The sequence below is a fragment of the Halichoeres trimaculatus genome, unplaced genomic scaffold, assembly GCF_033239565.1.
Source record: "Halichoeres trimaculatus isolate MK-OKI-2021-1 unplaced genomic scaffold, fHalTri1.1 fHalTri1_scaffold_20, whole genome shotgun sequence".
NCBI lineage: Eukaryota > Metazoa > Chordata > Actinopteri > Labriformes > Labridae > Halichoeres > Halichoeres trimaculatus.
The window spans coordinates 6334078-6350700 of NW_027437198.1; the positions used below are offsets into that span (position 1 = coordinate 6334078).

The 16623-nt window shown below is 38.6% G+C and overlaps 3 protein-coding genes across 3 annotated transcripts; 1 reads left to right on the forward strand and 2 right to left on the reverse strand.

Annotated features, from left to right (window-relative positions):
• Positions 1-544: 544 nt before the first annotated feature.
• On the reverse strand, positions 545-2941 carry LOC141809351 (winged helix repair factor 1-like). Its single transcript, XM_074696339.1, has 7 exons — positions 2763-2941; positions 2182-2271; positions 1929-2071; positions 1605-1840; positions 1325-1422; positions 1063-1210; positions 545-809 (listed from the first exon to the last, which is right to left on the reverse strand). The coding sequence occupies exons 2-7, from the start codon at positions 2267-2269 to the stop codon at positions 764-766; spliced, it is 759 nt and encodes a 252-aa protein (XP_074552440.1). The 5' UTR covers positions 2270-2271; positions 2763-2941; the 3' UTR covers positions 545-763.
• dxo (decapping exoribonuclease) lies at positions 2941-7240 on the forward strand. The gene is made up of 7 exons (XM_074696336.1): positions 2941-3061; positions 3622-4094; positions 4218-4444; positions 4597-4816; positions 4930-5065; positions 5158-5252; positions 6931-7240. Exons 1-7 carry the CDS (start codon positions 3050-3052, stop codon positions 7064-7066), a joined length of 1299 nt encoding a protein of 432 aa, XP_074552437.1. The 5' UTR covers positions 2941-3049; the 3' UTR covers positions 7067-7240.
• A 35-nt stretch (positions 7241-7275) lies between these two features.
• Positions 7276-15230, reverse strand: slc25a17l (solute carrier family 25 member 17-like). Its single transcript, XM_074696337.1, has 9 exons — positions 14893-15230; positions 14717-14777; positions 14008-14074; positions 13474-13628; positions 12562-12678; positions 12330-12475; positions 10995-11090; positions 10330-10412; positions 7276-10244 (listed from the first exon to the last, which is right to left on the reverse strand). The coding sequence occupies exons 1-9, from the start codon at positions 14965-14967 to the stop codon at positions 10097-10099; spliced, it is 948 nt and encodes a 315-aa protein (XP_074552438.1). The 5' UTR covers positions 14968-15230; the 3' UTR covers positions 7276-10096.
• Positions 15231-16623: the final 1393 nt, after the last annotated feature.

Below are 16623 nucleotides of genomic sequence, written 5' to 3' on the forward strand. Positions count from 1 at the left end.
TATTTTGTTAATGTAAAATTTATATGTGGGCTGCACGGTGGCGCAAAAGTTAGCACTGCAGCCTCACAGCAAAAGGGTCATTGGTCTGATTCCCTGCTGAACTGGTGGGTCTTTCTGTGTGGAGTTTGCATGTTCTCCCTGTGCAATTTTACATGTTAAAAAATGAGTAAAAAGTAAGTGAAAAAAACAGCTGACAGGCTCAGCAGCTGTCTTTTAAAGTTAAACGAAAACTTAAAAAGTGTTTTCTATAATGTTTTCTAAAATGGCTCTGTGTGTCACCAACCAGATGGTACTGGGGGTGGGACAATGCTACAAACACAGTAGTGACTTCAGACAGCTCCATCAGAGCAGAAATAACACAGTTCTAAACAGATTCCTTATCAGCCGTTGGATTAAAAAAAAAAAACGATGCCAATTTACCTCAGTCTGTTATTTTCAGTTCAGCTGACATTTAATGACCCAAGTGTTTGTTTAGTGCTGTAGTAATAAAATGAAACAATAACCTTTGAACAACAAAAAAAGAGAATCCTCATCAAAACTTCCTCACATTTGTCAATCTTTATTTCAAGACCCATCAAAAGCCTGACAGTGTCATGTCAACATATTTGACAATTCATAAACCCACAAGGTTTTATTTAATACATTTGGCACAAAATCAAATGCTGAAAACTTAAATAACTTAGGAAATAGTTCTCATACGAACACACAATATTTGTATACATAATACATTTTGAATCTTGAGTTCGCAAAGTCTTGTCGTGGTTCAGGAGTCAACAAATCTCAACAAAATCCCTGAAGTTGTCGGTATGCTGGAAAGAAAACACAAAGAAAATGAGAACATTGATCTGGATTAGCCACAGCTTCAAGATGAGTCATATTTTAGAATGAGCTGAAGATGATGGGGAGAAACAAAAGAAGCGACAAGCTCAGATTTTATCACGTAAGAACAGATATTTTGTCTGTAAGTCAATTAAGTTACAGAAAACATTTATGTAAATCATCATGTCAAAGAAGAAACACTCTTTGGGCTGAAAATGCAAACTTCTCACATCCAGATATTACCTCTCTACCAGCTCTGCACCAACAATGTCGTGGATGTGGTATTTCATGTCGAATTTCACATGGCTGGTTGTCCGTCGCTCCTCCAGATCTGCTTTTAAGACCTCGCTATATTTAGACTTCTTCACCATACCCAGCACTGCTTTACGACCTGACAGGAAACAACATGGTTGGAAGTTAGAGCTTATTTCATAAGCAAATACTACAAAACAAAGTGTAAGCACTGTTGAAACACTTGTTAAAGTTTGTTTTTCTTCACACCCACCTTTAATGAAGTACTTGGTGAATTTGCCAGAGTTTGGAATGGAGAGCCACCAGCTGCCTGCGTCCCTCACTGTCAGGACTCCTGACTTAACCAGCTGCCTGATTGTGGTAAAAAGAGGGGAAGTGTTGGAGCCTTTGATAAACAAGGGACACATACTAAAACATGTTTTCAACATTGTAGTAAATCATACAGGATACCAGGTTAAGTTTTTACATATAAGTATTATCCTTGATAGTCCAGTTTAAAAAAAAATAAAAATAAAAATTGTTGGTTCACACACGTTATTTCTGTGTCTGTGAAGAGGAACTCTCTGAGCATCTTGTCCTTGCTGAAGCTCAGATCTGTGCAGGAAGACACCACTTTTTCCAAGAACTTTTCCACTGTTGCTTTTGTGTCTCTGCCTTCCTCTCCAGCTAGAACTTTCGTCTTGTAATCAGAGGCAAAAATCAGCCCGAAAGCTTCTGCATCGAACCCCAGCTGGAACATCAGCAGCTCTCCTTGTTCCCGCAGTTTATTCTAGGGAAAAGAAGGACACAGGGTTGTATTTTCACATTAACATTCAAACAAACAAAAAGCTTTTGTTTTTGGAAAAGACTCCTCTTACCAGTTCCTTGTCAACCAAAGTCTTGTCATGATGAATGCTGTAGAGTTGGTGCTTTAAGACAATTCGAGGCAAAGTGTCATTAAAAAGCTTTCTGGGGAACAGTGTCATGAGGTACTCAAGGGTGGATCCAATATCAGTTGGTCCTGTACAAGAAAGAAGCTTCAAGTCAAAGTTGAATAGATATTTAAATTGATAGATAATATCAGATTCTTCGTGAAAAGATACAATTTAATCAGCTTTTCAGGAGTCATACCTTCACAGTCTGCTCCAAACTTCTCTGTTCCATTTCTTCTTTTCTTTACCTTGAAAGCATCTGAAATCAGAGCCCGTTTTCGGTTCATGCCTGGGGGAGAAACTCTGATGAGAAATCATGACTTGCAGGACTAAACGTGATCACGAAGACAGCTGCTATAATAGCTGAAATGATGAACCATCTGTAACTGTTTTATTCGCCAAGAAGAATACATGTACACGACAGTGGAGACACCCAAATCTGTCAGCTTTTACTAAACAAAACGCCAAACTTTTTGCTGCGTGGAGTAACTGGTTCTCCTCTCTTTTGTGTGACAAAGGCGTTCAGCAAATTCAACATGTCCAGGATGTGAATAACTGAAGTTTTACTCTTAATTTTTTTTTAACTAAAATGACAAATTAATTAAAAACATAGTTAACAAATCTTAATGCCACACATTCAGTTTGGCACGCGCATCTCACGGGTTCATTCATTGGTGGTTTTGTTAGTGGCAAGCTAATGCGGCTAGCTTGGCCACAGAGATTCCGTCTACACTAAACACGAACGATGATATAAACGAATAAAATGTGTTAAACTCTTACCTTTATTCTTTAACAGCAGTAATAAAAAATTACATAGCTTCAGTCCTGTTCATTAAAAGGCTGCTGACAGTACAGCTCCGACTCAAACAACAACTTTCCTGTCTTCTTCTTTAGCCCCTTGTTTAAGAGTATCTATACTGCCACCAGGCGGACTGGATGTGGTACTGCACGCGGATGTAGCATTGCCGCTACTGTTAGCCAGCTAGCTTTGTAGCTACAGTTGTGTTTACCATTTGGACGTTCCTCTCGGTGACAGAAACCTTCCAATAGCTTTTCTTTTTTTGTGCATGCTGTCTGGGGTAGGTTGTTATACTAATGACTTGTAGAAACGCTCATTTAAAAAGAAATTACTAAATTATATTGTGCCACGAATTATACAAACATACACATTCCCTTCATGCAGCAAACGTAAGTTCATACATCAGGTTTTGCCTAATGTATACTTTTACATACACACATTTTGAATAATACCATGCATGTATGATTTTAAAGAATGACACTATAGTTGTGAAAAGTCAGTGCGCAAAGTCAGAATGGAATATGGACCTGTAAAAGCTAGACTATGCAATGATACACAATAATAATCACAACGAGGCATTGTAGATGTATCACGTGAGCAACAAACCAACAATTAGTGCATGGTTCATCGGTATTAAAACAAATGATACACTGAACATTTTAATCTTTTTGTTAATCAGTTTGTTTGAAAAAAATTAAAATATTGTAATAAAAGCAGAAACAGTTTTCCTGATTTGAGAATACTGATGATGTAATGGTTAAAAAAATGCTATAAAGAACTTAGAATAGGGTCATCAACAAAGATTTTACCGGAAGTGATGTCCTTTATTTATACAACCAGGTTGCAGCAATGGACCAGCACAAGTATCACCCTCACAACTCAAACTACCACAGAAAACGCCAGTCATCATACCAAAGAGACAGGGACAACGGTGAAAGAAGTCACTGTGAGAGCAAACACTTGAGACCCAACCATCACCAGCGGTACCAGTCTGGGTCAAATCCTGGGCCACAGCCAACCAGCTCCCGGGGTTTGAGCACCAGGAGAGAACTGTATGAAAGAGACTTCCCTGTGTACAAGCAGCCCGTGGAGATAGGAAGTTTCTCTCTTGACTCAGAGCGTAGATTCTTCAATGACAGCCGACAGTTGAGATACTACGTGGAACCAGACAGATCGCCTAATTTCAACCTCAGGGATGGATACAGAGATCGTTTCAGGAAGAGAGACGATAATGTGAAGGAGAAGCTGGACCACATCCTGCGGTGGATTTTGGCCAATAAGTCAAAGCTTAACTCAAAGTCATCTAAATCATGGTAAGTGTTTCTTTTTATGCTGTTCAGGTTATCATTTCTCAGTTAAGTAATGCAACTGTCTTTTAACCTCAAATGCATCTACCTTTTGTCTTGTATTCTCTAATGGACCTCCTCTTTCCACAGTGCTTTGGATGTGGATTTCGTGACATGGCGGGGTCACCTTACCAAGCTTCTGACCACCCCTTATGAAGCACGAGAGGGCTGGCTGCTGGCAGTCACACGGTTCAGGGGCACGCTTTACATCAGTGAGGTGGAAACAGAAGCTGCTCGACGGGAGCGAGAGAACCGCACTGAGAGGCATGAAGAGATGATGTACTGGGGATACAAGTTTGAGCAGTACACATGTGCAGGTTGGCATATTTCTTGCATTTGGCTTTTTGATTCCATAAAGTTTTCTTTTTATGAGATCATTACAATGTAAACCAGCAAAGGAAATCAAAAGTTGTGTTTTCTGACTCTCATCCTGCTGCCTGTTAACAATCAATCAACCTTTGTCCTGTAGACGACATCCACAGTTCACCTGACCCGGGTGGTGTAGTAAACACAAATGAGGCGTTCTGCACTGTGGTGCAAACTCGACTCGCTGACCACAGACTTCTGTTCTCCGGTGAGGTGGATTGCCGAGATAAAGATCCAAATGCTCCAGGTCCTCCTGCATGTTACATCGAGCTGAAGACCTCTGCAGAGATCTGCACTCCAAAACAGCGCAGCAACTTCCACAGGTACCTGCTGAAACAGTAGAACATGTCAGTGTTGTCAAGCTGTTGTTTGATATATTGAACACCACTTTGAGCTGTCTGATTCTTCTTATTTTTTTTCTGGATTTGGTTTGAAGGTTCAAACTGCTCAAGTGGTGGGCTCAGTCTTTCCTGCCGGGAGTCCCCCGGGTTGTTGCGGGCTTTAGAGACCATGAAGGAGTGGTTGTTGGCGTGGAGACTTTTCCCATCTCAAAGATTTCACATCTCATTAAGGTACAGTAATCTGCTGTTTTCCAAAAACTTAGCTCATTGGTACAAATGCACTTTGATACAATTTTGCTTTTTTTCTTTCTTTTTTTCTTCAGAATGAACACAACTGCTGGAAGCCGACAGTGTGCATGAACTTCTGCTGTGACTTTCTGTCTTTTGTGAAGCAAACGGTGACTGAGGACAATCCAGGGTGAGCTGCAGAAACAGCAGATTCTGCTAACCTGTTTGCATTTCATCCTCTGTGTTGTTCAATCTTCTGCACGGGGCTTTTAGGTGCAACCAGAAAAATACTGCTCTATATGACCATAAAGCAAAAAAGAGTTATCAGTTTCATTCAGTTATTTATTCATGTCTGCAAAGTCTGCCACTGGATGTGTTATGCCGCGGGCACACCAAACGTGAACTCGCAAATTTAAACGCGCAACACGCCTGTAACGCACCGCGTGAACGCCCGAGTCTGGACACTGGACTATTTTGACAAGCTGAGGGGCTGATGCACGTCTCTGCGCATCGCTCTTTCCTCTTCTCCATCAGGCTCAAAACTCCACTGAGGAAAACACAGTTGGACTCAGTGATAGCCCCAAACGCGTCCAACGCGCCGTCCGGGGCAAATCATCGTCGTGCATTGACTTTGTATGTAATCTCCACACAAATTCACATTTGGCGTGGCCGTACCATTAGAGTGAGTCACAGTGAGTCATACGTAGGGATAACAAACAACATAGTACCGATGCCCGTACAATTGGTAGTGGTACTCAACGGTACCAATTTTCGATACTTTTGCGTGTGTTTACATAGTAATAAATATTAATTTGTTTAATAATAAGATGTAAACATTTTTCCAATATAACACATCTACTTCTAAGCATATAAACCTGCAATACGGTGTTCATGTTCAGCATGGAAAATGGCCTGCTCTCCCTTTCCCTCACAGTCACAAAGACGCATTTAGTAGTGAGATAAAAAAAAAAAAATTCACGTGTATCGGGATTTTGTTTTACAATAATAAAATCTGGATTTTTTTCCCAGAAAAATCATTTTTTTGTTTAAATTTAAATCCTTTATATTAGACTTTGTTTATGAGCTGGAATGCAAAAAGTTACCACTTTTCTCCAGCAGAGGGTGAAATGTTTCTCTCTGACTCACGTGACGTACATATTTTGGGAATATATGGCTCCTGATGTAGCCTGTAGACATTATCATCATCATTTCACTTTTTCCCATGGCCTGGTGTTAAGGGAGTAGACTAAAAATTGCAAAAATTGGAAGAATCAAATAATCTTAATTTAAATCTAATCGGCATCCAAAAAATCGTGATAGAATCGAATCGCGAGAATAGCGTATCGTCCCAGCCCTAGTGTTTTGGTACCTAAACATGGTACCGTTTTATTTTACGTGAACTGGTTGGTGCCTATAAAAGAACCTGATTTGAAACCCATTCCTAGTCATACCTTTCATTCTCTAACCCCAACACAGGCTCCTCAGATGTCTGTCTAACATGAGTCTGGTTCTGTCCGAGGTTTCTGTCCGTTAAAGGGGAGTTTTTCCTTGCCATTGTAACTTGCTAAATGCTGCAAAGTCCTGTACTCGTGGTGGGTTAAGATGAGATGAAACTCTTAATCTTGTCTTGATGTTGGGTTTCTGCTAATAACATTTTATTAACATTAACGGGTCTAGACCTGTCAGTGTTTTTGTAAAGCGTCTTTAAATAACGTTTGTTAAGATTTGGTGCTATACAAATAAAGACTAATTGATTGATTAAATGTCAGTAGAAGGTCATTTTTTATTTAAGTTGAACAAATTACATGAGTAGTGAACAGCAACCAGATGAGATGTTTTATCACTGATCCTCTTTGTTTCTCTTTCAGCGTGGTGTACTTGTTCTGCTACGAGCCCCACAGTGATGTGACCTACTCCCTCCACAGAGACTCCCAGTATTCCTTCCTGCCTCACTGGTATGTGGAGGAGATGACAAGGAGTCAAGACTCATTTCCTCAGTCCTGATGTACAACCAAGACACGTTGGACTGGGACTGTTAATCACACCTCCAATGGAGGATCAATTACCAAACTTTACCAGGATGTATTACGAAACTTGTGTCACAGATCATTTCTTTGTGATCTGGAGATGGTGGTGATTTTTAATAAAAACACAAATGACAGCAGTATTTTTGTCACACTTTATTATTCTTTTGTTATAACAATAATTTAACACCCAAACAGTGCTATGAAAATTAGAACAAAAAAAGAAAATGTTACAAAAGAGGATGTAAATACATGATGACTTCAAGTAAACCTTTAATCAGAATTTACAAAACATTAGCAGGTAAACTGTTTACAAAAGCTTCTACATCTTGACTGGAATAAGTCAAAATCTGTCACTGTGTACAATGCAACCACGAGCATTCAGTCTGTAAAATAAACCATTAAGTGTAATGGTTCCATAAGATCATTTGGTCATCCTGTCAGTTTCTTTGTTGAGAGATGGCTGCCTTTTCATAAAACCCTCCGATTTTGACATTTTCTGTCTTGATAGTATCATTTTTATCTCACAACACGTTTCTATCTTTTGTCCACACTTTAAAGACCTCCAGAGTTATTTTATACACCTGACACACATAAAAGCCAAAATGCTTTTATACAAGCAGAATTCAGATGAGGCCTATTGACAGTAAACTTACAATTAGAGAGGCAATGTCTGTGGTCATCAAAGTAAAGGTTCCTGTGACTGATCAAACAGAAAGTCGTGGTTAAAATTCACTTTGAACAAATAAAAAGAAATTATAAGAAACAGTGAGAAATGAATCAGCTAACAACACATTTGAAGGCAACAGAAACTGCCATTCAACAAAGATGAGACACATCACTGTAATAAACAAATACCTTAAATTAAAAAAGCCCTTAATGCTCTACACAAGGCAAGATGTGGAGGTATGTACTGGAAGACACGTGTGACAAGATGTTTCTACAGACTGATACAATCATGAGGATAGGACACTGTTAAGTGCAGCATGGGTCCATGAAAATCAACAGTCATTAAAGCACAAACAGCAGATTAAAGTACAGTTATTATGATAGTGTGGAGGCACTTGGTACCAACAGCAGAATTTAACTTCTTCTTACCTCATGTATTTAATTTGAATTTTTAAAATCTCTATGGCTTCGAAAGTTCCTGGTTTCACTTTTCATCATTTCATCATTATTTTATCACTGCTGCTTTGTTTAAATAAGGTCTGCATGTTATTAATAACACACTTATCTGGTAGGAATTTCATTAGGCTTTCATTAACCTCTGTTAGTTCACAGTAAACACATGAAACAGGGTGTCCGGGAATTGTCCAGTAGCTTAAATTAAAAAAAAAAAAAGCTGGGGTCAGAGGGTGCAGGAACTTCATGTTTGCATAAAACATTTAAACCCAACTCTTTTCAGCTCATATATTTATTTGTGTTCCTCTTGAGATTCAAATTGGAGATCTAGTGACACAGAAAGAGCTAGCTCTCTGTTGTGCAATTTTCTGGACATCATAAAATATAAAAGAATTAATTTTCTGCGTAAGTAATATAAATATAGAAACACTGCACCGTCTAATAAGCTGCATGAAGCCAAAATCTTATTCCAAAGTGGTAGCTAATAAGGGAAATTTCTTTAGTTTGATTATCCCCATGTTTCATTTCCAATATTTATATTTCAAATCAGCTTTCTTTAACTGCATTAACTTTTTTGCATCTCTTATTTATTCATATATCATTGTTTTGCATATTATTTTTATCCGTGCTTGACATTATATCCTCTTAATTTGGTTTCGTTCAAAAAAGTTTAGAACAATGCCGTCTTTCTGTCAGTTGTTTTGTGACTCAAAATGTCAACTGTTGATTGAAACTGACGCCAGAAGTGAGTGGTACCCGACTGTGAAGCCCAAAGATTTAGAGCTCCCTCTAATGGCCAGCTGCAGTATAGGTCATGAACCCCGCCTCCCCCATAAGACTTTAATCTAATGTTTCTATTACATGCTTCCAAAAAAGTTTAGTTTTTATGAGTTATTTGATGTTGAGAAGAAAAGTGACAGCTCTGTTGACAAATCAGGCTCATGAAAGCGTTCATTACCAGATTGTCAGAGGACAGGAAAGGCAAGAGAAAGCAAACAAACACTTCCATCCTCTCCAAACCCACACAGGTCTGTCCTGATTCGGAATATACCCACCCAAAGGAATCTTCAGCATTTTATCAATGAGTTAAATTTGCATTTTAAGTTTTCAGCATGGGTGTGATGTCAGCCTTGCTGCTATACCAGCCAGGTCGCTTATGCGCATGGCTCGGGTGCACCAGTCTTTCGGCTTTGGAGTTTACAATGGGTGTAAATGAAGGCATGTTGTCCTTTCCATTCCAAATGCTAAAACTTAATGAAACTGTCGAGTTACTTCATGGGCTACTGGGTAAGTTTTGTTACCAGTTACGGGCTAGCTTTACTGCTGTAATTCCAGCCTTTATGTAAGGCTAAAGTTAGCTTGAGTGAAGTGCTGAGCAGTACAAGTCAGAATTCATTCTTGATACTTTTTGAGCACAGATAAATCTCTTTTGAAGTGATGTCATTGCTCAATGCAGAGCCACTTCAAACTTCTGTTGAGGGATTTTTTTTTCAAACCAGCACAGACCACAGTGGGGAATAGTTACTTTCTTATAACTTGAATTAATACACTTCTGCTTCCCTTTGCCATAATTTTTAAATTAAAGTTAGCTCTCTTAAGGTGCTTGGACCCCTTTAAAAGCTAATTACCTGTTGAGAAATAATAAGGTCAATCTGCAGAAAAAGAACCTGCTAAAGGTTAAGAAAAGGAGGGGATTAGAGGTATTACATGCTGATCTGCTTCTGCTGCATGTTTCAGTGAGTGTGAGAATCTGTGGCTATTTAAAGGCACCAATCTCAACTCATTTTACCACACTGTGTAAAGAACCTTTGTGGTCGCCTCAAATTTTTTTGAGGCATTGATTAAAACTACCAGAGACAAATTTATGAAGACAGTACTGTCTGAATCGTCAGCGCTTCAGTTTCCTGTTCAGACCCATGACTTTGAAGGTAGCAGCGGTGATCTTCTCGTATACGACGAACATGAGTGCAGCTGTCAGCACGGTCTGCAGAAGCTTGGCCTCTAGGCCTTTGTACAAACCGAGAACACCATATGTCCTGAAATACAGAGAAGTGTTCATTAATGACCAGGAGTTGAACCAATCCACCAGTGAAAGTGTTTTATTCAGTTTAATGCACTCACTTGATTCTTTCCATGAGCAGAGAGAAAATGTTTGAGATGCTTCCAATCACACTGCCTTTGCCGTCACCTTTGTACTGTCCAAACTGATGAGACATAACGCACGAAAAAATCTCAGTTTATGACATTTGATGATTGATACTCAAATAAAAAAGAAACACAAGAGTCTGAAAAAATGATGCTCGGATATCATTGCATAGTCAATAGTCAAGCATAGTCATCACAGAGAGACACATGGTTTTATAGTAAAGTCACTCTTAAACTTTTTACAATTTAATTTCCATTTTCCAAAATATACAAACACTAAATATGAAGAATCTGACACTTTTCATTCAGACTGGCTTTGGTTTCATGTTTTAGAAGAGCCTTAGTGTGTGTTTAAGTTCATAAATAAGGCCACTTTCGTAACCTACTAAGTTTCTCACACAAAAGGATGGTGTATGTTAAAACTGACTAACAACATTGATACCAAAAAATGAAACTGTGGAGTGGAAGACAGTATCAAAGTTTATCTATGCAGCATATAATTACTAAGTCTTTCATTTGATTACTTTTTACAAAATAAAATAACTGCTGTCACAAATCTGACATTTTCAAGACGTCAATCAATATTGATATGATTTAAAAAAAAAAAAAAAGTAAAACATTTAAAATAACAAAGACTTTACCCTCAGGATGGCCTGGACCGTCTGAAGAGGGTAAGTTGCTGTGGTTGCGACTGCCTTTGCAATGGCTCCAATGAGGAAGATCTCAGCTGAGGAAATCTGCAACAAGAGAGAATATAATGTTAATATAATAGTAATATAACTAACATCCCCATCTTATTCAATAAGTAATATTTACTTTCTTTGAACATGTTTTATAGGTCCCATATTATGCAAAAATAACTTTATTAAGTCTTTTAGTGAAATTTGTGGGTCTTTGGCTTTCCCCCCAGCCCACAAAATCTGAAATTTAATGTCAAAACCTGTTCTTAGTAGTGCTTGTGAATGTAAAATCCTGACCTCAAATGCACTGTTTGGATTTTGGGGATTTGCCGACATCAGCGAGTCCCTTTTTTGACCAATCAGGAGCAAGTCTGACATGATTGGTCCACTGGAGCAAAGCCTCCTTCCCACCCACTCCCCTCCCCATTGCTGGAGAGAAATCTCTCCGGCAGCGGGGAGGAGAATGCTAAAGTTGAAGAGCCATCACTGCTTTGTTTTTGGCTGTAAACAGCCACATAGTTCCATGTACAAGCTTCCCATCTCAGAAGAAGACAAGTCTAAGCGGCTAGAGTTCATTTGTCAAGGAAATGTTCCAGCTACACCCAGTAAAACTGTGCATGTGTGTGCTAGTCACTTCATGGCCGACTGCTTTTCCAACTTTGGACAGTACAACAGAGGGCTAGCGAATAGACTGGTCCTGATTGCAGGCACATTACTAACCATCCACCAACAAACCTCGGACCCTGGAAATGTGAGTATTTTAAATGCTGTGTGCTGTGGAGCAGATGTAAGAGCTTTTCCTCAGTGTCCCCCCTGTCTCTGTGTTAGCTTCAGGGTGCTAACTTTAGCTGCAGTTAGCCTGTTGTTTTAGCCTGTAATGTTACGGTAAACGAGCTTCGCTGTTTTCTAAACATTGTGCACTTGTAGCTCGTGGCACCGCTCTCAGTGATGTGGAAGCGCCCACTAATCAGAGCGTTCTGAACAGAGGGGCTATGAGAGCCTGGAAACTATGCTGCTGTGTTTGATTTATTGGCTTTTTAGACCAAAACATGTTACTACCATTTCATACAGGCATCAATGATCCATTTTAAACTGCAGAAAAGGAGCAAAATATGGGCCCTTTAACTAACCAAAAAAACATAGTGTCAGTTAAACTTGATATAAATGACTCATCAGATCAATCAAATACAAAGCAATACCAACAATTGTGGGTTTTTTTGAAGCTTTCATTTAAAAAAAACAAGGCTGATTACTGCAGTTTTTAAAAGTCAAGGCTTATTTCTTATCTCCTCTCACCTTCTTCCCTCCTCTCCCCGCCCTCCTCTTCATGCCCTCATAAAACATGAACTGTATGGCCGGGTTAAGGACGAGGATGAGAGAGGGCAGAGTGCCGTTCCACAGAGTTCCCACTCCCTCATTGGCAATGATCTGTGAGAAGGCGTCTGAGAGGAAAGGAGAGACACAGGGTTTAATAACTGAACAAGAAAACACATCCGTTTAACTGTTGGACTTACAGTATATCACTCACCAAATATTCCCCTGTAGTGGGTTTGATGGAGGTCCTCGTTCCTGAACTTGACACCCTGCAGCTTCAGCCGAGTGTTGACCACCCACATGGGAGTGGTTAGGAGCACATTCACCACACCTGTATGAACATCAGACTGTCAGGCTTATTGAACTGTTTTTAATGCTTCTTATGAGGTTGTTGTCTCTTTTGTAGCTCTGTGAAGCAGCATGCTGTCATATTATTCAAACACACAGGTCAGAAAGAGCAATGGACGTTATCTAGAAGTGGAACTTTTAGAGGATTACCCAAACTGATGGTCTTGAATGTAAGAATTTTATTAGTCCTTTGGTTTTTCTTATCTCTAAAAGCACCAATCATGTAGAATTTAGATTTCCTGTAAGACTTAAGGAAGTCAAGATGTATGGAAGCCTATTTCTGCCAAAAAAAAGGTTTAAAAATATTCTTGTACCCCACTCAATAATTATAATATCTAGCACATAGTATGTTTATCTACCATAGACTGTGTAAAATATGGGCATAGTCTTTGTGACATCACACGTCTGTTCCTGATGCAAAGCAATGAAGCCGATTGTCGGCGGGGGCCATATTGGATATAACGCAGGCTTTGAGCTTCCCTTCTAACAGCTACAGGGTGCCCATCAGTCACATGAGCTGAGCTGGGTCTGTGACTGGACAAACTTGTGATCTTAATTTCTTCTAAACTGCCGAGTTAGAAAAATTTCACCCTCCCGAACAGTGTGTGCCACTAGTGAAATTAGCATTACAGGCAAAGTCGTTTGAAACAGGCTTGGTGTGTATGCGGTTTCCGGTCTATCTGCAGCCAGCCTCAAGTGGATTCTCACTGAACAGCGACTTTTAGCACTTCCACATAGGCTTCATTTTCCAAACCCAACGTTGCCCCTTGTTGTTTACCTGCTGCAATGCCCATGAGAAGGTCAGTGCCAGGTTTGGACTTCCCTGGTCCTGTTGCCTTTAGCCTCTTCAGAGTGTTAAAGGTGTAGAAGTAGACAAAGTTGGAGCAGCAGAGGCTGGAGATGACTGGTAACCATCCTCTGTACAGAGACAGGCTAAGAGAAAAGGTGGAGGAGACATATTAAAAGGTCAGGGCCTGGTCATAAAATTGCAAAATTAGGTTTAAAAGTGAACAAGTGGAGGGCAAGATTAAGCCTGCAGATAGGAATTGATAACATAAATCTGGGTACACTTATTTGATTTGAATTTTTTTTTTCTTATAATTTATCTTATTTTGAAACAGGAAGTATATTAAGCAGTGTTGAAAAGGAAAGAAGTTATAACAGATAAAGCAAAAACCTAATTCCACAGATTGATATGACACTGCTCTTGTTTTTCATTTAATTTTTTGAATCAAACAAAAGAGCTTTTGTAAAAAAAACAATATTTGGCATGGCACTGTTTCCTGATTACAGAGCAAAAATATACACTTACAGTCCTTCCTCCTTTGCTATCTCTGCCAGAATGATAGGGGTTGACTTCGCCTTTCTCTTCTCATCCACTGAAAAACAAAAACACAAAGTTCCAGAAGTCAGTGAATACATCTTTTAAAGTGCTAAATGTTAAACACTGCAGAGTGATGAAGTGATTTCCTAAGCTGCCATTGTTGAAGATGAAGAGGATGCTATAGCGTTCATACATGCACCGTCACATGAACTGGCCTGCCTGCTCACCCAGTCTCAACCTGATTGACAACTTGTAGTCAAGTATTAAAGAAGATGATTTTGAATGATAACAAGCAAGAGCTTTAGAATGCTGACTATTTCAGCATTTGTTTATAAAAGCAGCCTATTGTCCTTTGAAAAGCATAAACTAACCACACATTTAAAGAATTTAATTTATTTATGACTTCTTGACAAATATGAAATAGAATGTTAATTTTTAACATATGCACAAAAATGTAGCTTGCACAACATTTTTGACTCACAGTGTACAAGCAGTAGGATTAAAACTCCTCACATGTGCATTAAACATGGATACAAATGTCTGTTCTGTGTTAAGCTAACAACACTAAACATCTTGGGGATGCAGTAACTCACAATGCATGATGCAGTAAACCGTACATATAATCAACGACCAATCAATGTTTAGAGCTGCTACTATCTGCTAACCTCTGTCCAAGATGATAAGAACTCAAACTCACCTTGCAGTCTACTTTTGGCTGTGTCCAAAGGGAAGAAGACGGTCATAGCTACCACACTCCCCTGAAAGAAAATGCATTTCCTCTTACCACCATTGATGATATTCGTCTAGCACGACAAGATCAGACATGCTTTCCCATTTTACACTGATTTTAAATACTGCATTATCTCTGCTCACCATTGCACCTGACACAGCATGAACCAGCGTATCGTAAGACAGAAGGCCGATCGCCGCGCCACCATTGTCGGACATCTCAGCAGCGTCTCCCGCGGGTCACAACCACAGACAGAACAACGCCCGATAGTAACCGCGGAGCGACCCGAGGCGAAGAGGGTAGAGAGTGATCGGTCTGGTTTTTCAAGCTGGGGAGCTGTGGAGGCGTTAGGAAAACATGCACAGCCTTCACTCCATGGTAGTTACAAACACAGAGACAGAAAGCAAAGCAGAGGAAAGATTATCAGCTGATGTTTCCTCCCAGTCTCCATTCATTGGTCGAGCCCATAGGTCGAGCCAAGCCGGGGTGAGAAATTCTTCATCGCCTACCAAATTCCTGTCCTCGCGCTTCTTCTTGTCACCGCCCCCTACTGGACTGGAAGGGAAAGGCAGTGAATGGAACAGTGGCAGTCTATGGGCAGCACACAGCAGTGGAAGAAAGGATAGAATCTACTTTATGAATGATAATAAAAAAATGTTGTGCTAGAGTACAGAATGATATGAATTATATAAAAATACAAAAGAAAGTACAAAAAAAGTGTCCAATTAAAATATTATATTTCATATTATATTTCGGATATATGATTTATTTAATCATTTCACATGTTTTATTGCTTAATTTTCATGTGTATGACTTCTGTAGAGTATTTTTTTTAATCATTATCATCATTATTATCAATATTATTACTAGATTTAAGTACTGTTACTGTAATTGTCATTATTTTTTTCCGAAATAAACTTTACAATTACAAATACTACTACCACCACTATTATTTATCAGGCTACATGAGTTTCAAAGCCCTGTATCTCGTCAACATGGTAGTTTCTGCAAAAAAACGTGTTATTATTAAAATATTATGATAAATAATAACAATAATAATAATAATAATAATAATAATAATTATTATTATTATTATTATTATTATTATTATTTATTATTATTATTATTATTATTATTATTTATTTTTTTTAATTTTATCTTTTTTTCTTTTTTATCTAGCCCCTTGAGAAGGATTGTTCCACTACAGGAAGCTGTAGTTGTGTTTTTTCCCTTTTTTAAAATTGCTGCTCTAATAAATAAAAAAATCATCCACAATAATCATCCAATAATAAAATCATCCACACCCTTTTTTAGGAACATCATTGGTAGTTCTCAAAAAGTTGCAGTAAGAATGATACCTACATTTTTGCTCATTTTTTTTTAAAGAAGTATTTTCTGCATTAAAAGCATGCATATTTATGAAACATTTTTTGCATATTTATAAAAAATGTTGGCAAAACCGCCCAGTTTGCAAAATATGATCCAAAAATGTATCATGAACAAAATGATATTGAAACATTTGTTAATGGAATTTGCTAAAAGGGGTTATTAAGATCTGCAGCAGTTCCACAAAAAAAATGAATTTTGAGGCCATTTTTTGATGGGTCATGCTTAGAAGTGTTAAGTAATACAAAGTGTGTAGGTGAAGTCAAACGCAGGAAAAAATTGCCTCAAGATATATAAATGAGAGTAATTAGACAACTGATTTTGAGTTTGATATTGACAATGTTACTCATAAGTTAATTATTGCATTACATCATTGCATGTGTGAAACTACTGTACACAATAAACCATAAACTACTGCTCCTGAATGAACTATTTCTTATGATGATAAACTAAGTATACAAATGAACTATAAGATACTGCACACCAAC